Source organism: Sturnus vulgaris, chromosome 29 (assembly GCF_052056855.1).
Source record: "Sturnus vulgaris isolate bStuVul1 chromosome 29, bStuVul1.hap1, whole genome shotgun sequence".
Lineage (NCBI taxonomy): Eukaryota > Metazoa > Chordata > Aves > Passeriformes > Sturnidae > Sturnus > Sturnus vulgaris.
The window spans coordinates 4,959,164-4,982,267 of NC_142271.1; the positions used below are offsets into that span (position 1 = coordinate 4,959,164).

General features: G+C 54.2%; 1 protein-coding gene across 4 annotated transcripts; it reads right to left on the minus strand.

Moving 5' to 3' along the window:
* Positions 1–16: 16 nt before the first annotated feature.
* SLC45A3 (solute carrier family 45 member 3) lies at positions 17–22,317 on the minus strand. 4 transcript variants are annotated; one of them, XM_088180247.1, is made up of 8 exons: positions 21,803–21,903; positions 18,331–18,583; positions 17,797–18,145; positions 11,020–11,301; positions 7,499–7,895; positions 6,470–7,285; positions 4,308–4,573; positions 17–2,944 (listed from the first exon to the last, which is right to left on the minus strand). In XM_088180247.1, the coding sequence occupies exons 5-8, from the start codon at positions 7,644–7,646 to the stop codon at positions 2,462–2,464; spliced, it is 1,713 nt and encodes a 570-aa protein (XP_088036373.1). In that variant the 5' UTR covers positions 7,647–7,895; positions 11,020–11,301; positions 17,797–18,145; positions 18,331–18,583; positions 21,803–21,903; the 3' UTR covers positions 17–2,461. The 4 variants fall into 4 exon arrangements, with proteins under 4 accessions (XP_088036373.1, XP_088036372.1, XP_014728145.2 ...); XM_088180246.1 differs by having other exon boundaries at positions 17,797–18,148; XM_014872659.2 differs by lacking the exons at positions 17,797–18,145; positions 18,331–18,583 and adding an exon at positions 22,299–22,317.
* Positions 22,318–23,104: the final 787 nt, after the last annotated feature.

Below are 23,104 nucleotides of genomic sequence, written 5' to 3' on the forward strand. Positions count from 1 at the left end.
GCGGCCAGCTCAGGAGTTTTTCCCTCTTTCCACACTTTTTATTTTCTTCCCCTCCCCAACACTTTTTTTTCCATAAAAATTTATAATAAAAGCCTTCCTCTCGCGCCGTATACAAAATATTCACTCTACCGAATAAATAAAACACGAACGTCTCGCGGGCAGGATGTGACCTCAAAAAGGAAAACCAGCATCCATCCATCCATCCATCCCCCCAGTCCTTCCCTATCCCAGGGATTCACAACAGGGAATTTACACCACAGCTCTCCCTCCTCCGCACTCCAAACCCCAAAAAGGAAAGGATTCACCTGTGAGGAAGGGATTCACCTCATACCTGGAAGAGAAAAGCTCCTGCTCAGCAGCTCTGAGGAGCTCGTACCCAAACCTGTGGCCAGACAGGAGCAAATCCTAGAGGAATCCTGTGGTCACACAGGGAATATCAGAAACAGCAGGTAAGGGATGCTCTTACCCAGACTAGAAATCCATTGCTTGCATGTAATCCTGACACAGAAATTTAATTACAAGAAGCCAAAAAAGGCAATTTTGTAATGATTTCCTCGTGCTCCCTCACTGATCTCCAGTTTTAAACCCCAGCTCTGTGCCCCTCTGACCCTCTGCTTTATCACCTGGGCGTTTGAAATGAAGAATTTAAGGCCTTTCCCACCAAACCCCCTGCACCTGAAGCTCAGTGTGGAAGCACTTTAGGCACTTAAATTATCAAAATCACTTGAGCATCAGAGCAGCCTCTGTGCAGTGCAAGCTCCTCACATTTACATAAGAAATATTAAAAATAAAGGGCTTTTCACTCTTGGGTCAGGGCAGAATTTATTCAAGCCCATTTCTGGCAGTAGGATTTTGTCTCCAATCCTTCTGCTGCAGTGGACAGAGGCCGGGGTAGGATGTCCAGACCCCCAAAACTGTTTCTGGAAGTGGTTAGGGCACTGCCAAATCCGTCCCCAAAACAGCTGCGAGTCAGCACGCAGCCCTTGCTGTGGGAAAGGGAGGCTGGCAGGGCTATAATTTGAGAAGAGCTAAAACAAAAACAGTGACCCCTGACGGGAAAGGGACGATTGCAAAGCTTTGAGGGCCCGGCTCAGACAGCAGGGGAGTCACCCAGCCTGGCTGCCAAGGGACAGGCTGACAAAACTTTGCCAAAATAGCAACATTTCACCCTCCAGCCCGACCTCACAAGTGCCTCTGGCTGCCCACACACCTCCACAAAAAAAAAAAAAAAAAAAAATTAGTCACAAGCAGCTGGTTTAGGCCAGGCAGAGTCGAGGACTGCTGGGGTTTGTGCTCACAGCTCCAACCCAGCTTTTCCTCCACGCTCTTTGCATCCTCCCTGACCTGGACCAGCACCCAGCTCCTCCTCTTGGAGTGGCCAGAATTTGTCCCTGCTGGGCTACTGGGGACAGGGATTGGGACAGGCCAGGGGACAAAATAACCTGGACATCAAGAGGTGCTTTGCCGTGCTCTGACAGGGCTTTGCTCTGCCTCCAGGCACTCCTGACTGGAAATAAAACACATTTTAAGAAAGCCCAAGCAGGCAGTGACCAACTCCAGGTCTGAGTTTGACTCATCAGCAGCTCCCCCCAGGGCTTCCAGGAGAGCTCTGCCTGCTCTGAAAAACTCTGAAAAAGCTCTGAAAACCCCTCTGGGCACAGATTTCCCCTGTGTGTGGAGCAGGCACAACATCATGGATCCACGAGGGGAGAGAGCAAAAACAGACCCAGGCACTGAGGTGAGGAGTGAGAGGTCAGAGTGACTGAGAACTGTGTGGAAAAAAAAGGTAAAAACAATCATTAAAAAAAAAAAAAAAAAAGCTCAGAAGTTCTCTCTATCTGATGCAAGCCGGTACATAGGTAAATGTTAAGTCACCTTTTGGAACTGGTCCTAATGGGATGTTCCTTGTTTTTTTTCCCAAAACAAGGCACAGTAACTTTTCTCCTGGATGGTTTTGGATGGAGGTGGGGGAAGGACAGGAGGGTAGAAATGTGGGTGTGCACCTGGGCACCCCCACAGCCAAACCTCAACCACCTCGCTGCCTTTTTATTTATTTTTTTTTTCCCCCCCAGGAAATCTCCTCCCAGCGTCCCATTTGCTGAAATATTGCTCAAGAAATTGGGTAAAAACTGCACCAAGCAGGGGGAGAGGAGAGCAGAGGCAGGGATGGATCCCCTCGACCCGTGAGCACCCCAATTCCCTTCTCCCCCCTGCAGAACCCCTTTGGTGCTGCTGTGCCCTGCTCCCCTCTGCTGAAGGCACCTTTGGAAAGCACTTCTGGCCCTGAGCACGAAGCCCCAGAGCCTCTTATTTACACCTGAGATTAACCCCGCGCTGCCCCCAGCCCCAGAGCCACCCCCGGGGGGTGACAGCAGCAGCTTGGGGACAGCAATGCCACACCAGGCAACCCCACAAATGACCCTGTGGGCTCACACGCAGCTGGCTCTGCCACCCAGCCGTGTCACACCGAGTACTTGGCCATGTCACCCTTGTCAAAAACAACTTTGGTAGCGAAGTAGATGGCGACCAGCCCGAGAGCAGCAGCTGACACCATGTAGGCAGTGACAGACTGCGTGAACTGCACGATGGAGCCCATGAAGAGCGAGGGCACCACCTGGGACAGCAGGAAGGCGCTGTCCAGGATGGCCAGGTCCAGGCAGATCCCTCTGCCAGGAGCCCCCAGCTCTGGCTCCCCCACCACGATCCGCAGGGAGACGTCGCAGGAGGAGGGGACGCACAGAGAGGAGCTGGACACGGCTGGAGGGGAGGAAGAGGAGGAGGAGGAGGAGGAGGAGGAGGAGGAGGAGGAGGAGAAGAGGCTCCCAGTGTGGCCATTCTGGTAAGGCAGCTTCTGGCTGGAGAGCAGCCCTTTGGAGAAGGTGGATTTCTTGTCCAGCAGAGCAGCATCTTCCTCCTCTTTCCTCTTGTATTTGTGCAGAAATACCTGTGGGAAGGAGGGAGGTGTGTGAGGAGGGAGCCTTGTTTTCGTGCAGGAGAGCAAAAGCAGAGCTTTGTGTGTGTTCTGGGGAGTGCCAGCCTGAGCCTGGCCCACGTGAGACGGGCCCCAGGAGCCAGGCTGGCTCTTCCCAAAGCAGCCCTGACTCACCTGGGGAGCCCAGCCAAGCGGGGCCTGGGCTGTGCTCAACAGCCCAAAGCCAGCCTGGGGATATTTCGTGCTTTTGTCACCTCCTCACTGGGTGCCAAAGGAACCTGAGCTGAGCCCAGCCTAAAATCACCTGAGGCAGGGCAGGAGTGAAGAGCCAGGGTCTGCTCTGGGGTACCAGGGCAGGGCAAACAGGAATATTTGGGGTTTGTGGGAACACAAAGCCAGAGCCTGGCACGAGCAGCCACTTCTCATCTGGGATGTTTAAAAGTGCCACCAGCTGGGACACAACAGTGCTGGGAACTCGGGGAAGGGCTCCTTTCTCAGCTCTGCAGCAAACCTCAACCAAGCTGCTCCACTGCTCCAGCCAGGAAAAAGGGAGCAGAGGGAACCGAAATCTTTTCCCTCTCACCCTTTTTTTGCCTCGCTCTGCTCGAGCTGTGAGGTCTGTGAGTGTTCCCACAGAGCATTTGTTCACACCAGCAGCCCATGGGCAGGAGAGACCAAAGGCAGCTGTGCCCTCCCCTCTCTGCACTCCCAGCCTTTGGCAAAGCCTTGGGAACGTGGAGTTTGGGTTTCATTCCATTGATAAAACATCCATGGGAGATCCCAGCCAAGCTGCAGCTCTTGCCAAGCTGAGCATTCCCTCACCACCCCCCCCCCGTTCTGACAGGGCTCCTGGTGCCAATTGGGATGGGCTGTTCCGAAGGGTTTGTTCAATGGGAACATCTGGATGCCTGTGGTAACAACTCCTGCTTATTCCACGGCACAGCCAACCACTGCCCCTGGGATGAAAGAGCTGCTCACAAACCACAAATTAATTCTGCATTTGCAGCACAGGAGAAACTCCCATTAATCCAGTGTGCAGCTCAGGAACCTCCTAGGACTTCTCCACAAGGATAACATCTGTGGGACAGGGTTACGAGCTTTTGTGCTGGTGTCACAAGTTTCACAAGGTTTATTTTTCTTGGAGCTAAGGGAATAGGAAGAGCTTTGGGTTTTCATTTTACTGATCATGGTGCTGTGGACGAAAACTGGAAAGCAGGACCTGTGAGAGCTGGAAACCCTTGAGTTTTATCACACCTCAGGCTGGCAGAGCTGCAGAATTCCTATGTGGGTAACTAAACCAGACCAGTTTCCCTAAAATATGGGAAAAATATATTAAAAAAAAAAAAACATGCAGGGCCCTGGGGCAGATCCCCACCTGTTTGTCGTGGTGGTAGAGGGATGCCAGCGTGTAGGGCAGGATCTGGAGGGCAGAGAAGGTGAATCCTGTCAGGGCAGCAGAGATGGTGACCACGGTGACACTGTGGGACAGGCACATGACAAAGGCTGCCCCGGGGAAGAACACCACGCTGGCCAGGTACACTGCCCGGGTCCCAAAGTGCTTCACCAGGCGGTCCATGATTGTCGAGAAGAAGATGGAGGTGATGCACTGCAGGAAGAGGCCCAGGCTGCCCATCCGGACACCTGCAGGGGGAGAGGGCTGATGGACACTGCCCTGGCTGCCCCCACACATCCTTCCCTCGGTCCTTAACCCCAAAAACATCCTTCTCTTGGCCCCAAATCCCAAAACATCCTTCCCTCTCTGTTAGTCCCTAACCACAAAAACATCGCTCTCTTTCTGTCAGTCCAAACCCCAAAAACATCCCTCCCTTGGTCCCAGACCCCAAAGCATCCTTCCCCCTCTGTCAATCTCTAACCCCCAAAATATCCCTCTCTTTCTGTCAGTCCCAAACTCCAAAAACATCCTTCCCTCTCTGTCAGTCCCTAACCCCAAAACCATCTTCCCCTTGGTTCCAAATCCCAAAAACATCCTTTCCTCTCTGTCAGTCCCTAACCCCAAAACCATCCTCCCCTTGGTTCCAAATCCCAAAAACATCCTTTCCTCTTTGTCAGTCCCAAACTCAAAAATATCCTTCCTTGTCAGTCCCAAACTCCAAAACCATCCTTCCCTCGGTTCTAAACCCCAAAATATCCTTTCCATCAGTCCCAAACCCCAAAACCATCATTCCCCCTTCTTCAGTCTCTAACCTCCAAAACACCCCTCCCTTTCTGTCAGTCCCTAGCTCTAAAAAACACCCTTCCCTGTCAGTCCCAAACTCCAAAACATCCCTCCCTCTGCTTCAGTCCTAAACTCTCTAACAGAGAGCGAGGCACAGCCAGCCCTGCCAGCCTCAGGAAGCAGAGCAGCATCACCTGAGCACTCCCAGCATCGCAGCAGCCACCCCCAAACCCTCCCTCCACCCTGGGCACCCCAGCCCAGCCACGGGAGAGGGAACCCGAACACCATCCCTGCCTCTGGAAGTCATTTCTGCCCCTTCCTGCTCTGTCACCTGCTGCTGAACCAGGATCCGTTGTTATCTGGTGCCAAAGGCAGCAGCAGAACAAAGGCAGGAGGAATTGTGCTGGAGCCAAGGTAAAGTACAGAACATGCTCTAAACTGCAGTATCCGGTGGCAATCCGGACCTTACCCTTTGCAAAGATCTCTCAGATTTCAGGGAATTAAAGCCATTAACTCTTTGGAGCAGGGATCATTACTCAACACATGTTTCTATGACAGCCAGCACAATGGAGGGCTGACCTGCTGCGAGCTAAACAGTGCAAGTGTTAAATAATAATTAAGCTGCCTCTAAGTTAAACAGACACCCAGCACAAAGGGGCAGTGTGCTGCAGGGCCCTCCGAGTGGAAAACTGCAGGAGGAGGGCCAGGAAGGTGCCTCCAAAATGAAAGATTTGGATTAGAGAGAGGAAGAGTGTGGTTAGGCAGGGAGGCAAAGCTCTGGCAGAATGCAGCAGCCAAAATGGGACAGCAGGTAACACCTGTGAGCAGGTAAAGGGCTGCTGGAGCAGTGTCCCAGGTCTGTGAGCAGCACTAAAGCTCTGCAGAGGGGGCTGAGAGCTGGGAGTGCTGCTGGAAGGCTCCCAGAACCAGCTGGGAGGTGGGAATTTCACTGCTATGGAGGGAAGAAGCAGCAAATCCCACCTCACTGCTATGGAGCACACCCTGAATTCCCCACCCTGCTCTCCAAGGACGGGGACCCTCACTGGAGAAGGAGAGGAGAGCAGTGCCAGGAGCCAGCAGAGCCTGCAGACAGAGGCAGCTCCATGCTGCTCCCTGTGCAACCTGCCAGACCATTGTGCCCCTCAGGAGCCCAGCCCCAGGCCAGGGCTGCCCTGCCAGGAGGTGTTTCCCGACCTGGTCCCCTGTGCCACGCTCTGGCATCCGTGGCAAAAATGTCCTTTCCTGACCTATCCACACAAACCCAAACTTGTTGTAGCCTTTTTCTTTTGGGACGTTACCAACAGAGCTGAGCCCACCTGGATCTCCCATGATGTTTCTACCCCAGGGAACGCCAGGCTCACCTTCATCATAGTGACGCCTGGCCTCCGTGCCCGGCTTGGCCCTGGGCACGCCGTGGTACAGCCCTTCCCCAACAAAATCGGTGTAGAAGAGCATGAAGGTCATGAGAGCCATCCAGCTGCAGAGCTCGGCCACGAAGAGGCGGCGGATGACCCTGGGGATGCGACAGTAGAGCCCGTGCAGGCGTGGCAGCAGCGAGCACACGTTCCTGGCAGCCTGCAGCACCTGCCTGCCCTGCAGCACGCAGGACCCCCGGGCCAGCTGCCAGCACGACGGGGATGGCTTTGGCGACGTGTCCTTGAGCGCTGGCCCATCCGGGATATCCCCCCGGGCGGCTTCTTCTGTCACGAACAGCGTGGCCAGCACACAGCCCAGGAAGATGAGGGCCAGCAGGGTGAAGAGGCAGCTCTCCTGCCTGCCCAGGTAAGGTGCCAGGAAGGCCCAGTCGATGGCTGGCAGCAGGTACCCGATGCAGCCCCCCAGGCTGATCATGAAGGCGTACATGGAGAAGGCCTGGCGGCAATTGTCCGGCTCCTGGAAGAGGTCGGAGAGCAGAGCCTCCAGCGGGGTGAAGCACACCTGGCCACAGAAATCCAGCAGCCCGATGCCCAGGATGAGGAAGGCGATCTCCAGAGGCCGGGGGTTGAGGGCACACAGGCTGGCCAGGCTGCTGGCGTGGGGGATGACAAAAAGGCTGAGCAGCACCCCCAGGCACAGCACCCAGATGAAAGGTCTCCTCCGGCCGTAGCTGCTGTGCCAGTGGTCGCTGGCCGAGCCGATGAGTGGCACAAAAACCAGCCCAAGCACGGGGCCTATCCCTGGGGAAGAGACAGGGAGGTGTTACAGGGACACGGCAGCTCTGTGTGCACTCCTACAAGGGATGGTTTGCAAATTTGGGAGGTTTCAGTGGGTCACAACCAAGCCCTGCAGGGATAACTCTCCCTGCTCTTACTCACCCCCCCCCTTCCCACCAACCAAACCGCAAGGTTTAAATAAAAAACCACCTCAAAGAAGTGACAAAAGCCGCCTACCCAAAACCATGGTCATGAACTTCTCCTCCACTCCCACCTCCAGCAGCAGTGGTGGCACGTAGGTGATGCCAGCGGCCAGGCACACCTCCAGCCCGAAGGTGAGCGAGTTCACCAGCAGCAGCTGGCTCCGGCGGCTCTGCAGGGACATGCTGTCCCCAGCCCACCCTGCCACGCTGTCCCCAGCCCTCAGTGGCACCGGGCTGTGTCCTGCCAGCTGCAGAGCTGCCAGGGATGCCCCCCAGGCGAGGATTGGAGCTTCCCTTGCCGGGCTGCTGGGGAGATGCTGCTTCCCATTTTATCAACGGTGAAGGAACCGTGGTCTTCTCCTCTTCCTGTTCTTGCAGAGCCCAGGCAGGGATCCCAGCGCAGGCTCCCCCTCCTGCTCACAGGCTGTGGTCTGTGGGGAGAGAGCGTTAAACACGCAGGGAATGAGGTAAAAGCAGGGACCACAGGGATGTGTCACTGCTGCAAGGGACTGTCCCCATCCCAGCGGGCTGGGAGAGGGGCAGGTTAAAGGATGGAAGCTCCATCCCTGCCAAGGTTTGTCTCCGAGGGTTTGGGAAAACCCGATGCTGCCCTTGGGGATTGATGACCTCTCCATCCTGTCCAGCCGCCTCTTCCAGATGGCAGAGACAAAGGATTTGGGGTCTCCTCTCAGAGGGAAATCCCTTAAGAGCCCCCTCCCAGGATCAGGGGAGTGCCTGCAGCCACATGGGCTCATCTCCAGAGCCCCCCACGCCCCTGCCTGATGACCAGGACCCTCCCTGTGCTGCTCCTCAGGCTCCTGGGGCAGCAATTCCACCCAAATCCCATCCCCAGCCCCTGGGATGGGGCACAGAGAACAGATGGTGCCTCCGTGGAGTTTCACAAACAAACCTGACCCACTTTAGCCTCATCTAACAACGAATGGCAATTACCTTACTCATTAGCCTGAGTCATTTATTTGCCCTGTAACTGCTCCCTTGTCTCCAGCTTCTCCGGAGGGAGAGGCCTTGGGATCAGGGGCTGAGCAGCCAGGGCAGGAGGGAGCAGATCCCTCCCAGCTCCAAATGACTCCAAGGTCCCCAGCACCCTCAAAATTTGTTGAAAACACCTCGGGGAGTTGAAATCAGAGCCCCCCGAGGCCTCCATCACTGCCCAGGTGTGGGCAGGCAGGTACAGACAGCAGAGTTTTGTCCCTTTCCTCTCTCTCGCCGTGTCACCCACGAGGGGTGGCTGGGGGAGGCTGGCACGGCGGGGACGAGGCTCAGCCATCACTCCCTGCCTCTCATTGCTGCGGAGAATTGTCACTGCTGAGCTCAGGAGCTGCCAGTGCCACTCCACAAAATCCCATTATTGTCCTTTTGGGACCCGTCACCTCCCCTGAGCTGATCACGGCAGATCCTTCCTTTCAACAACCGCCACCAATTTAAACCAAGGTCAAACAAGCAGCAAACAGAGGGGAGCGGCTTCGCTTTAATCACCAGAGGCGGCTTCAAAGCGGCCCCGGGCGGGCTGAGCATCCCTGAGAGCGGGGACAGCAGCGCCCACCTTGCCCAGGTGGGGCTCAGGCACAGCCTGTGCCAGCCCGGCTCGGTCAGGAGGGATCCCAGCCCCGGGATGAGCAATTCCAGCCCCGGGATGAGCAATTCCAGCCCCAGCCCCGGCAGCACAAACTCTGCCATTCCCAGAGTCACCAGGCAAAATGAACGGAGCCAGCATCGCTGTTACACCCCAAAAGGGGATGTAATTCCCACTGCCTGCTGGAGTCTGGGGTGTGGAGAGCTCAGAGAGGGGGAGTTTGCCCAAAATAAACCCCAAACATCGAGCAGAAGCCGCCTCACACAGATTAAAAATTGTTTTCTTCCCTCTTGCTGCTGTGACAGAGCGCTGGGGAGGCAGCAGGGATCTGTCCACCTGCCTGAGAATTCCAGTTTGGAGGCAGAGCTGGATTTTTTATTTCAGTTAGGAGCAGACCTGTCCTCCCCCTTCACACCCTCCGAGGGCTTTAACGAGAAAACAAATCCCTGAGGCAATAATTACCAACAGCCAGGGATGAGAAACCTCAACTGCAATAAAGCTGTAGATAAAACTGCAGCTGATGATGATGAACTTTCCTGTTCGAGCTGAACTTTATCCCAATACCCATTAATTACTCCTTTAGTCGTTTCCACAGCATAGAGACAGGGGAAAAAGACAGTGCTGAGTAGGAAAATCACCTGAACTGATTATTGGTGAGGACAGGGGCTGGAAAAGGGAGATTTGGGAGGCTCAGGGAGCCAGGACTCACCTCGTCCCTGGCAGGTGCTGCAGCGTTCACAGGGCAGCAGAGGTGGAACCCAGCTCAGGTTTGGTTTCAGGGCCCTCCCTTTGTGCTGATAACAGTGGTGTTATTAACACCACACCATCCTGTGCCCGGGCCCCTCGCTGAGGGCTGAGCAAACACTGCTGGCACCCCTCACATGGTGCTGCCCTGAGGAAACCCCAGCTCTTTTTACCCCCAAAATTTTGAATTTTTGCCCCAAAAAATTTGCCCCAAACCCCCCTGATATTCACATTTATCACCCTCCCTCGCTGGTCTGCTGGTGGCTCCAGCACAGATTTAGGATGTGGGGTTGGTATTTTCTTTTTAAAGCCAACAAGAAGTCCCTGTGGATTTGCAGGTGACAGGCTTGGCCCCGAGTGACAACCCCAGCAGCAGCAACACCAACAACTTTCCTTAAATCCCTAATCCAACCTTTCCCAGGGGGATTTATCCTCGGGACTGTTTGGCTCTGGGAGGAGTCAGGAAAATCCAAACCCTGTTCCAGCTGGTGGAACAGCAGCAGTCAGAGCTCACCCAGGGGAGCTGGCAGCACCCTGCCCATCCCACAGGGATTTTGGAGACTTTTCACAGGTGACACTGGCACTTCTCACCCTCCCCAAATTCCCACAGCAGGAACAGGATTTGTCCTTTCCTCCTCAAGGAGCACCTGGACAAGGATAACAGCAGTTCCCCAAAAAAAAAAAAAAAAGGATTTTTGGAGGTTTCCTGCACTGGGGAGCAGAAGGGAGCCACATGTGGGGTTTCCACAGCTGCTGCTGGAGCTGGCGTGCCATGGGACATCAACTCTTCCTTCTCCCTCCCCAGGGAAAACCAAACCATCTCCAAAAACACAGATTTTTTTTTTTTTTTTTTTTGGCTTTTAAAGCTGGCAAACCCAACTTTTCCTCCCCTTTCCCTGCAGAGAAACAGCAGATCAACTCCCAGAGGCTGCCTCACCTGGCAGCCAGGTAGGAGGGCGGGTCCAGGGCAGCAGCAAAGCCCTGCTGGACAAAGGCAGCAGAGAGGATGAAGCCAGGGAAGCTTTGAGGAAAAAGCAGCCCCAAAACGCCTGGGAAAGGTGGATGTGCAGGGCACTGCTGGGCAAACACAAGGCTCTGCTCCTCCCAATCTCCTGAATCTTCCAAGCAGAAGGGCTGAGAGGAAATCACATCTCAGCAGTGCTTAGAGTGAAGAGTGAGGGCTGGTTATTTTAAAAAGAAAACGTGGGTGTACTTACATGGCAGAGAAAAACTCATTTATTCCTGGAAGAATCCATGTCCTGCTACTCCATCATCTCTGCTATTGGTGCAGAGGGACCCGGAGATGATGTCAAACGTGGCTGGAGCTTTGGTTTGCAGGGGTTGTGCACCTCCTCCACAGCTCAACAAACAGCACAGCACTGGGATCAGGGTGAGGGTGCTGAGGCTCTGGCACAGGTTTCCCAGAGAATCCGTGGCTGCCCCATCCCTGGAAGTGTCCAAGCCCGGGCTGGAGCAGCCTGGGGCACTGGAAGGTGACCCTGCATGTGGCAAGGGAGTGAAACAAAATGAGATTCAAGATCCCTTCCAACCTAAATCATCTGATGATTTAATTATTAATTATTTATTATTTATTATTAATTCCCTTATTAAAATTCTAATCATTATTAAAATTTATTTTATTACTAATTCCCTTAGGAATTCCCTTTTTCTGCTTTATTCCCGTAGGAAAAGCAATCCCTTGGCTCAGGTGGGGCTGCAGATCCTCACCTTCCCTGCCCATGCCACGTTTGGCACCCAGAGAGAGGGGAAGGCAAAGGGTTCCCATTCACAACACGACATTTTCAACCTTCCAAGGGGCTCTTTATGAATTCCCTGGAAGCCCTTTGGAAGAAAGGGTTGGGAGAGAGCTCAAGGGGAGAGAGCTCGGGGAGCAGCCAGGGCCTTTCACAGCTATCAGTGTCCATTCAGCGCTGCTGAATGGGAAATGCACCATGGAGAATAGCTCTGGCAGGCTCCTCAGATGGAATGGAAAACTCACCTGACCTCTGCTGACCCCCTCCCCAGCCCTCCTCCCCTCCCAAATCTCCTTGACCCCATTCACAGAGCAGGGAGAGGGGAGAAGGGAGAGTTATTTGGGCTCTCGGAATTAACTCCACGTTTCCTTTGAGGCTCCGCTCTTAGGGAGGAGCAGAAATCCTCTCTGGGGAGAACAAGGAAGACCTGATGGGTTTGGGATTCCCTCCCTCATCCCCCAGGGCAGAGTCCAGCAGGCAGAGCTATCAATCCGTGGCAAATGGGAGATGCAGGAGCTCCCAGAGTCACAGGAAGGGGCAATTCCCAATGACAGCTCCAAATTCCACACCGGGACACCCTGGATTTGTCAGGACTGGGGGGTGGCTCTCTCCTGCACTGCAGCACCTACAGGGGGATCCTGCTGCTAAAATCCTGAGCTTTTGGGCTCCTGAGGCACGGAGGGATCCCTGGCACACAGACACCTCCATTTGGGAATGGCCAGCCCCAAGGGTGGAGAAATCCCTGTCCTGCCTGCCCTTCCCCCCTGGTACCCCACACTCCTGCCAGGAGCTGTGCCAGGGATGCTTTAACCTCACCCCACAGCACCAACCTCACACAGGGCTGAGCCCCAGGCTGCTGCCCCACAGCCCAAAGGATCTGCTGCTGCCAGGAGCCTTCCTCCCAGCAAAGAGCAGCAGCTCCAGCCCGGCCTCCTCCTCCTCCTCCTCCCGTCCCCAACAGGAGCCCCTGTCTGACTGACGGCCTCACTGCCTCAGCACAGGCCGGGCTGACACTTGTGGCTCTCTCTGAGGGACAGAAACGAGCCCAGGGCCAGGGCAGAGCCAGCAGCTCCCTGCCCTGCCCTGCCCTGGGCTGGGCTTCACCCTTGGCCACCCACGCTGGGAGCATGGCCAGGAGCCGGGCACAGCTGGAGCTGGGCAGCACAGCTGGGGCTGGGCACCACAGCTGGGGCCAGGGCTGCTGGGATGAGCCTCAGCTCATCAGGGCCACCCCAAAGATGAGCTCAGCCCAGTGGGGATGGGCTGAAAAGCTGCACTAAAGCCGAGCTCAGCTGCAGAGGGATCTCCAGCCCGGGCTGGAGGAGCCACGCTGGGATTTGTGCTGGTGCACAGCAGGACCTGGCAGCGTTTTACCCGCTCAGGACTGGCATCACCTCACCAAACTTCATCCAGCAAAACCTCCCAAACTCCCCAACACACCCAAACAAACCCAACACAGGCGGAAGCAGCAGCGTTTCAGCCCCGGAGGCTCAGCCCTGCTGGTCACGCTCCCCTGAGCCGCAGTCAGGGCTGCAGGCAGCTCCAGACAAGCTTGGCTGGCTCCTCAGCACAGCCCCAGCTTTGTTTTGCTGCTGCACGACCCAAGCTCTCGCTTTCATTCATGAGAGGAGCCCCCGTTCCGGAGCGGGAGGGGAAATGAGATGATCTGCTTCTGCTTTTCACTCATTTCTGCTGTTTAAAGGCTGTGCCCATCACCCCTGGCACTTGATCCAAATCAACCTCTCCCCCGGCCTTTCTTCTCCGCTTATTTTTTTTTTTTTTTTTTTTTTTAAAGGCAGAAGAATCAAAATGTAAATTGAACTGGAAAGGGGGAAAAAAATGAGCCCCCTCCAGGTGCCCCCTTCTCCTCGGCGTGGGGACGGGCACAGATTATATCCAGCACCACATGACCAGGGCCTGTATTTATGTGTCAGAGTGTAAAACCCACCCTGCTGAGCTGCCTTTTCTCTGCCTGGGGCTGGGGGCTTCTGCTCTGCGTCTCCTCAAACAGCCCCACAAAGGGGATTAAGGAGAGCCCCTCAGCCCCGCAGAGTAATCCATCAAATTATCCCTTGTTGGCGTTGCTGTCCTCTTCAGGAGCAAAAAAAAAAAAAAAAAAAAAAAAAAAAAGCCCCTCCAAAAGCTTTTAAAAGCACTGAAATTACACTTGAGCCTGAAACACTCCACCCAGCTGCTGGAGCCCGCAGCACAATGGGCTGGTTGTAAAGGGAATCCCGGGAAGTGAGGAGAGAGGAAAAAGAGACGGACACTTAAAAAGGGCAGCGGGCTCCCCACGGCTGCAAGGCCAACAGGTGGCTCAGAGCCCCCCGTTCCCCAGCAGACCCAGCCCAGTAAGGCTGGCTGGGCATCCCAGTCACCCACTGGGAGGGAATTTGGGGCTCCGGGATGGGTTTGTTATCCATGGACACGTCCTCGGCAAAGGTGAGGCTTGCAAAGGTTTGTGTTTGTCAGGGGAGCATCCTGCAGGGAATGCAGCACTGTCACCCCCCTGTCCTCACTGTCCCCAGAGCTCTGGGACTGGAAGAAAAAAAAAAACCAACAAAACCCCCAAAAAATAACCCCCTCAAACAAAAAAAATCCCTCAAAACCCCCAGCAGGACTGTCCAGGGCTCAGGACATCTCCAGCAGCCACCCCAGAGGCAAAGCAAAGCCACAGAGCACTCACCCAAATCCTGGGAACACTCAGAATCTGCTTTTCCTTCCCCTGCAGCTCCCGGGGAGGAATCCTCCCTCCCCACCAGCCCTGCCCGAGCAAGCACATGGGATTTCCTGCCTTTGCATTGCTGAAATCTTTCGGGGAAAAATTGTCAGCACAAGAGGGACCACAAAGTGCTTACCCCGACAAAGTGGAACTGGGAAAGGGCAGAGCAAACCGGTGCTGGTGGCACTCAGAGCACCCACGGGGGCCAGCCCAGCACTGAACACACCGACACAAAACTCCTGAGCTATAACCACCGGTGCTGAGTGGAAAAAAAAAAATTAAAAAAAAATCATCATTTCCCCCTCTGTGGCCGGGGGGAGATGGGCAGTCAGGAGCCCTCGGTGCTCTGCTGCCTCTGCTCACGGGGCTGGGGGGAAAATGGGAAGTGAAACTGGAACTTCTTGTTCGCAGCTGGAGCAGAAATTCTGCACCAGGGGACGTGGGAGCCCAGCTCGGGCTCCTTCCAGGCAGCTCCAGGAGCTCTGCCCCATCATTCCTGGCTGGATCTGGAATGTTCTGACAGTTGATGGGGCCAGAGGAGGCTCAGACTGGCGCTGGGGTGGAAAGGACAATTCTGGTGCCCGAGCAAAATCCAGGGCAAGAGCAAAGACCAAGGCTGGACACGAGGCTGCAAATCCAACCCTCGGTCTATGGAGCAGTGCAGGAACAAATCCTGGAGTTTTAGGAGAGATGAGGAATATCCTTGACCCCAAACTGTGCCCACAGACCAATTCCACCCAACACTGAACTCCAACCATTCCCTGCTTTAGCCACGAGCCTCAGGAAAAACAAAGGGAGCAACCCCAAACCCCACTCAGAGCAACAGGCACGCACTCCAGAGCCCCTCTGGCTGCAAATTTTGGGAGCCTGAGCCCGTGCTGTAGCTCAGAGGAGACACTGGGGCACACACGGGGCTAATGGTGGCCCTGGTGCAATCCCATGGTCGTTAGGGCATCTCTTCATGGCAATTTTCTGCTCGGCTGTCCCGGTTATTTGTGTCCCTGCCAGAGCTAACAGATCCCTCAGGCGGCCCTGTGACCTCCCCCGGCAGGTTGGGGGGTTTCTCCCCCCTCTGTTTTCTGTCTGTAAAATGAGGTCATGGCTTTGAAGGAGACAAAAGAGCCTTTGCAGGGTGAGGAATAGCCCCGGGACAGCTGGGAGAGCTGAGCCCCCAGCACTGCCAGCCCAGGGACAGCCAGGCTGTGCCCCTTGGTGTCCCTGGCACGGGAATGGGCCAAAAAAAAAAAAAAAAAAAAAGGGAAGGAATGAAGCAAAACTCTTCAAATATTTTAAACCGGGAGCTGCTCTGAGATGTCCTTGTCCTCCCATCCCTTTTCACCCTCCCAGTCACCCCCCTGGCCGTGGAAGGGAGTTTGTGCCAACATCCCAAGGGATTTTCTGTCACATCAGCACCCTCTGCCAGAGGGGAAGGTGTGCAGGAAATAACGGGAATTTTCTGGGGGTGTTTTAAGGGCAAAATCCACAGCTCAGAGCCATTAAAAAAAAATAAAATTTAAAAAAAGCAGTTTCATGTGCCTGGGGTAGCAAAAGCTGCTCCTGCCTGGGGGTTAATGAGAGCCCTGAGATCACTGCTGGAGCACAGGGAGACTGCTCCTTATCGTGACAGACCAGCCACGAGGCCTGGGGCTGGAAATGGGAGATTCCACCATTTAATTTCTGCCTGATAATTGCAAAGATAAGGAGCAATCAGATTTTTATTTTCTAAGGCAGATAAGTTTTCACTGGAAGGTCTCGATGGAGAACTTAAAAAGCTTTTTCCTTTTTCCCCCCTTCTCAATATCAGTGAATTGTGCTATGGACTCACAACATGCAGGGATTGAACACTCACCCCAAAAAAGAGCAGTGAGGAATATCTGGAAGGGAAATTTTCCTCTTTTTTTTTAATTAAAAAAAAACAAAAAAAAACAAAAAAAACCCAACAAAACAAAAAAAAAAACCAAACCAAAAAAAAACCAAAACCAAAACAAAACAAACAAACAAACAAAAAAAAAACCAAAAAAACCAAAAAACCCAAACAAACAAAAAAACCACCCAAGGCTCAAAGCTGCCATTTCTACAGGAGGAGAATGGAGTGAGGCATTTTTACCATCCCCTCACTCCCCACCCAAACAGGAACCTCACTTCTATTTTGATCCCTGGAAAGAACATCAGCCCTAAATTATGAGCTTTTCACTAATTAGGCACGGGGTTCAAGTTCAAAGCCGCCTGGATTTTTGCAGAGCCCTCTGAGCAGGGATGCTGAGGGGTTTTTGGTGGCAGAAAAGGGAAGGGAAAGAGAGCTGGAATGACTCGAGTTTTGCTGTTAAAAACCCCAGAATGGGAGTTTGTGCACCGAGGGTTGAGCAGGGGCGGGATTTTCTCTCCACACCAGGCTCCCTCTTGCTGTTATTTGCTGGGGTAAAGTTCAGGGAGGGCTCTGATATTCCTGCAGCACGCTCTGGGCACACGGCCAGGGCACCTGGGGCGAGCTGTGCCCACGCAGAGCTGGCCAAGGGCTGGTGCCCGGCACCTCCTGGATGCCACCAGCCATGCAGGGGGACAGCCAAAAACTCTGCTGTGCCCAAAAGGTTCGTCCTGTGCCCCCAGGGCAGGGATGAATGGCAGGATCTGGGGGCAGCACGAGCACAGCCCCTCTGGAATCGTCTTCCCTGGGACTGCACATCCTCCAGCCCCGAGGCTGCAGGAATTTCCCCATCCATGGGCTGGAAAGGTTTTAATAGCTGGGAAGTGTCCGTCCTTCCTTCCTGCCCTCCCTGCAGTTATCCCCCGTGTCACTGCTGCTCTCTCCTTTTGATTTGAGCGCTCGGAGCCCTCTCCAGCCTCGCTCCCAGACCTGGTTCCAGTCGATCCTCATGAAAAGCCGCCCTTCCAGGCCCATTAATTGCTCACTCGGCCTTGGCCAGGGCACAGCAGCCTTTTGTTCCAGCGCTGCTCCAGCTGCTCCTGCTGCCCCTGGAGCACAGGAATTGTTTGTGACAACATTCCCAAATGCACTGGAATTGTTTGTGACAACATTCCCAAATGAGCTGGAATTGTTTGTCACTATATTCCCAAATTTACAGGAATGGTTTGTTACAATATTCCCAAATGCACTGGGAATTGTTTGTCACCAGCATTCCCAAATCCACAGGAATTGTTTGTCACTACATTCCCAAATTTACAGGAATGGTTTGTCACAATATTCCCAAATGCACCGGATTTGTCACCAATGTTCCCAAATGCACTGGAATTGTTTGTCACTATATTCCCAAATTACAGGAATGGTTTGTCACCACATTCCTGAATGCCCTGGAATTGTTTGTCACCAACGTCCCCAAATTTACAGGAATTGTTTGTCACCACATTCCTAAATGCACAGGAATTGTTTGTCACCAACATTCCCAAATGCCCTGGAATTGTCACCAGCGTTCCCAAATTTACAGGAATTGTTTGCCACCACATTCCCGAGGGCACCTCTGGCCACACAAAGCCCTCCCCTGTCACACCACGAGCCGTACCTGGCACCACAGCCTGTTGTCACTGTCACCTCCTGGTCCCTTTGTGCTCTCTGGATTTACGAGGCACTGGTGGCCTCCAAGGAAGCGCTGGCCCCGTGACCACAACAATCCTTTATTCTCTTTGCACAGCTCTGAAGGGAGAATTTGGCAACTCGTGCCAGGATCCGGAGCGAGGTGATCACAGCGAGAGCACTCACAGGACACCCAGTGTCAGCTCGGGTCCTGGATGTGCCCAAAATCCACTTTGGGTGTCTCCTCTCCAGGCTGATGTGACCCCACAGCTCCAGGAGAGGGGAAAGAGCAGAAAAACACCCTGGAGCAGTGGCAGATCCAGCCCAGCATTCCCAGCCTGCTGGAAAAGTCACAAAATCACCACCAGGGATAAAAATCACTCACAAGGTCCAGTTCAGGTGGAAGGGTTTGGTCACACCCTACATCAAATCCCACCCAAGAGCCAGTTCTGCTCATTAATCCTAAATTAAGAACAGGGAATTGGAGCACAGAGCAGCAGCAGAGCTGAGGTCTGATCCTCACCTCAGCTTCTTCATGCAGATTCGAGTCAGATCCCAGCAGGATGTTTGGGAAGCCAAGTGTGATCCAGGGATTTTCCTGCATGCCCCATTTCACCCAAAGTCTCAAGCCATAAATCTAAAGCAGGATTTCGGTGCTGCCCACAGCTCCTGGAGCTGGCTCTGTGAGAACATTAATGTCTTCTGAGTGCTGACAACCTGCACGGATTTGAGTCACTGCACTCATTATATTTCTGTTTTTCCCGAAGTCCCAGCTCCTGCAGACAAACCACCACGGAGAACTTCAGCTCCCAACAACACAAAGATGGGAAAAAAAAACCCCAAAACAGCTCCCTTGATTGAAGGGAAAAACTTCCACACCTCACAAACCAACCCCAGCACTCGGCATTGTTTTAAGTTGCTATTTTCAAATAAACCTCATTATTTGCCAGAGGCCATCCTTAAATCTCCTGAATGTTCCAGCCCTGGCAACAATGAGAATTCATCTGCAAGTCACCAAAAGCTGGCTCTGAACTCCCCAGATCAACAACGACCCACAAGGTTTCCCTGGATGAAGGACAGGGCCAGTCCTTGGGATGTGGACTAAGAGAACTTTCAGCTCATGTGCAGCAAGAGAGAGGAGGAAAAACTGCTCAGAGCTGCGAATCAGGCACCTGCTCCTTGCTGTGTGTGTTCCAGCCCTGAGACAAAGGAGCCTTTGGGACCACATTCCTCCTTATTTTGCCAGACAATATTCACGGGGGTCTGTTTCTCCTCTTCTGCAGGCTGGCAAAATGTTAAGCAAATATTTGGGAACGGCGAGAGGAACTGACATTTTAGGATATGAAAACAAGGAGGGAAAGGCACAAATTAAGGGGACCTCCAAGGAACACCACGCAGGCAAACAGGAATGAAATGGTGGCCTCAGAGTCGCGCTCAGCTTTGTTTTCTGAACAAGCAACCCCACAGCTCAGTGGGTTGGGCACATCAGCAGCTCCAGGACACGGGATCAGCTTCTTCCAGCAGCGAGGAACAAGAGCAGCACAAGGGACAGCACAAGTTTCACATCCTCAGCCTGACACAACAGAACGCTGGGGCACAGAGCTGTTAAATAATCCTGTATTTTACTGTTTTATCATTCTTTTCTTTATGCTGAGTGCAAAATTGTGCAGATCCACGCCTGGCGACCTCGCAGGGACAGTTTGAAAACTTCCCTCTGCTTCTTAAAAGCCAGGATTCCTCCCCGAGGGTCTCCATCCCCCTTCCCCTGATCTCCCACGGGCAGCCTGGATGTGTGATATTGAGCAATCAGAAACCAAGAAATCAGCACCGAGAGGAGCTGAGAGCTGCTCACGAGCTTCTCATGACTCCCTTGCTCCACACTCAGCTTTGATCATGGGTTAAACACGGCTGAGGGGTCACAAGACTTGCCAGGGTGGTTGTTTGGGCTGGGTTTTAGTTGTTTGGGCTGGAGTTTAGCTGTTTGGGCTGGGTTTAACTACCAGGAGCTGTCCTGGACTGGCTGCCTGCTCCATCACCTGATGGAATTATTTCCAAAGAGAGGAAATCCAGCCCATTTGGGGTTTCTGTGTCTCCCTGCTCCTAACAAGGCTTTACCCCCAGCACCACCTCCCATCCCTCTGCTCCTTTCCCTCCTGGCTCCTTCAGAGCCTCAAATCCATCAAAAACCTCCCCAAATTTCAGCCAGCAGGCCGAGCTTTGCTTTGCTGTTGCCTCAGCCAAGACGAGGAGACAGCAACACATAAAGAGCACCTAAAGCAGCCTCTCCTGGGGGATAAACACAAACTCGGGGCTCCTCTGGAAGGCTCAGCCACCCCCAGCGTGACAAAAGCTCTGCAAACCTCTGAAGGGAGCAAATCAGAGGAGGAAAAAGCCCCTGAGCACGGCACTAAGGTGATTTTTTTTTAATTATTTTTAATGCACTCCCAATCAGCCAGGAGAGCCCAGCCATCACCCTGAGCTCGGTGCCGATGCTTTGGCTGAAAAGAGAGGAAACTCAGGGAGAAAAAAAAACCCCAAAAGCACCCCTCCTCCCCTCGGCAGCACTTGAGTGCTCCGGCGAAATAAACAGTTTGGGGAAAAGGTTACCAAGAGTTTATGCTAAACATCATTTCCTAGGGACTCTGGCAAAGATAAAGTAGACCCAGGGCTGTGTTTTTAAACTCAGGGATCAGGGCAGGGATTCCAGCCTCTCCCACCGTGGATGCAGCACGGACAGGGACAAAAAAAATCTGCTGATAAAAAACGGGTTTTGCTCCTTCAAAACGATGCTGGCGGTGGAGTTGGGAGCACACTGAGGCATCTACAACTGCTTTACTCCGGGGATGATGAGCTGTGAAACTCGCAGGGGACGGGGCTGCTGCCTCCAGGCTGGATCTGCACATTCCAGATGTTGGGGAACACCTGGAGCTCCAGGTGCTGTCACTGGGACCTCGTGAAGAGGACACGGCACCCACAGAAGTCGCTGCATTTGAGGAATATCCCTAAAATCCCAGGATCAGTTTATGTCCTGAAATACAGGGATTTATATCCCCTGTAAAGCTCTCATTTAATTCGCTATTAATTCTGGAGATCCTTGTTATCCATATTAGATTCCTAATCCTTTTTTTTTTTCCACCCCTAAATCCCACTCTTGGCTTCCACGATGTTCTGTGGCAAAAAAATTCCAGAGTTTTAGGCACAGCCCGGAACCCCAGGGTTGGCAATCTGGCTCCAGTGCCACTCCCCAAGAGGAGAAGCAGCTCTGGAGGATGCCAGAAAGCCCAGGCAGCATCACATATTTGAAAAGAAAAAAAAAAAAAATAATAAAGAAAGAAAGAAAATTGCAGGTGGGGTGAATAATAGAAAAGGTTTCAAGGCTGGTACACGTTTTTCAGGAGTGTCTGCATGACTTCAGTGCCCAGGTCATTTGGGTACTTTTGAAGTTCTTACTCATGTTCTATTTCTATAAATTCGGAGATATTCTCATGTTACACACGTCAAGGCTGCTCTCCTGAATCACATCTAGAACCAGAACAGGGGAAAAATGGGATTTTGAGCCACTCTCCCTGTGCTGCTCGTGAGTCCAACAGGTCCAGGTGAGCACCACGAAAGCTGCTCCTGAATTCTGAATTTCCAAAAATGGAAATCGAGCATCTTGCTAGGTCTGGCCATCACCAGCACAAAATTAATAATTTTAATTTAGTGCTTCTCCCTTCCTCCTAAAGCTGTCATCCGTGGGAAGACAAACGAGTCCAGCAGTTTATGTTTATCATAAACAACTACAACGTTTTACCACCAAAATCTCGACTCCTGCCAAAGGCAGGAATCCCTGGAATTATCCCCACGATGGCATTTAGGGACGGCTGTGGAGGCAGCAGAGATCCCACTGAGCTGAAGGGGAGGCACCAGCCCCAAATCAGAACCTCCAGCCAGGTGCGATGAAAGCTCGCGGTTCTGCCGGCGCTGCCCCGCTCGGATTGCGGCGCTTCACTGACCTGTCCCCGCAGGCGCTCAGGATTCCTGCGGGTCCATCCCGCTTCCCAAACTCCGTGCCCGCTCGGAAATCCCCGAACCAGCGCTGTCCCCGCGGATGTCGCTGCAAGGAGGAGAAGTTTGGGGAGAGCTGTCGGGGAGGACAGGACTCCCTCGCCCAGCCCCACCTGCGGCCACTCCCGCTCCGCTTCCCGACACGCGCGGGTTTTGTTTCTTTTTTTTTGTTTGTTTGTTTGGGTTTTTTTTTTGTTTTCCCGCAGGAGCGTCAAACCCCGAGCGCCTCCTGCAGCGCTCGGTGCTGGCTGTGAGTGCGGCGGGATCCCCTAAAACCCCAAAAATCCCCCCCGGGGGAGGCAGCAGGAGCCGCATCCCGGGACTGCCGCATCCCGCATCCTCCCTCCCCCGCGCTCCGGGGTCCAGCCCGGTGCCCAGCCCCGTGCCCAGCCCCGTGCCCAGCCCCGTGCCCAGCCCCGTGCCCAGCCCGGTGCCCAGCCGTACCTCCGCAGCAGCCGGGGCTCACTCAGCCCGGTGCCCGCGCCTCCGCCGCCGTTTAAAAGGGCAGGTTGTGCCCGGCAGGGAGCATGCGCTGCCGCGGGCGGACTCACCCCCCTCCCCGGGCCGCCCCCGCCCCGCGGGCCCCGGAGCTCCTCGGCCCGAGCATCCCCGGTGCCCGCAGTCCCGATCCCCGCAGCCCCCGCAGGGATAACAGCCTCCATCCCGCACTCCCGATCCCCGATCCCAAATCCCAGATCCCCGCAGTCCCGATCCCCGATCCCCCAACCCCATACTCCCGATCCCCAATCCCCGATCCCCAATCCCCGATCCCCGCAGTCCCGATCCCCGTAGCCCCCGCAGGGATAACAGCCTCCATCCCGCACTCCCGATCCCGGATCCCCCAACCCCATACTCCCGATCCCCGATCCCAAATCCCCGATCCCTGCAGCCCCCGCAGGGATAACAGCCTCTATCCCTCAGTCCCGATCCCTCAGTCCCGATCCCCGCATCCCTGAGGCCGAACCCCTCCTGTACAGCAGCCCCGTTCCCCGCAGGCTCCTTCGGGAGCTCAGCCCCGTTCCCGCATCCTCAACCCCCGCAGATCCATCCCTGCAGCCCCAATTCCTGTAGACCCCGCCAGGAGAACAGCCCCGTTTCCTCGGCCCCATTCTCCATTTCCTCACCCCCATTTTCCTTTTCCTCAGCCCCTTTTCCTCAGCCCCATTTCCCATTTCCTCACCCCCATTTCCCTTTTCCTCAGCCCCATTTCCTCAGCCCCATTCCCGCCCCCTCACCAGCCCCATCACCCA

Excerpts from the sequence above, each read along its gene's own strand:
- SLC45A3 (XM_014872659.2), bottom strand. The coding sequence starts at position 7,646 with ATGTCCCTGCAGAGCCGCCGGAGCCAGCTGCTGCTGGTGAACTCGCTC. Across the intron at positions 7,286-7,498 it reads GTTCATGACCATGGTTTTGG|GGATAGGCCCCGTGCTTGGG; the intron begins GTAGGCGGCTTT and ends TCTCTTCCCCAG. Across the intron at positions 2,945-4,307 it reads TCTACCACCACGACAAACAG|GTATTTCTGCACAAATACAA; the intron begins GTGGGGATCTGC and ends TCCTTCCCACAG.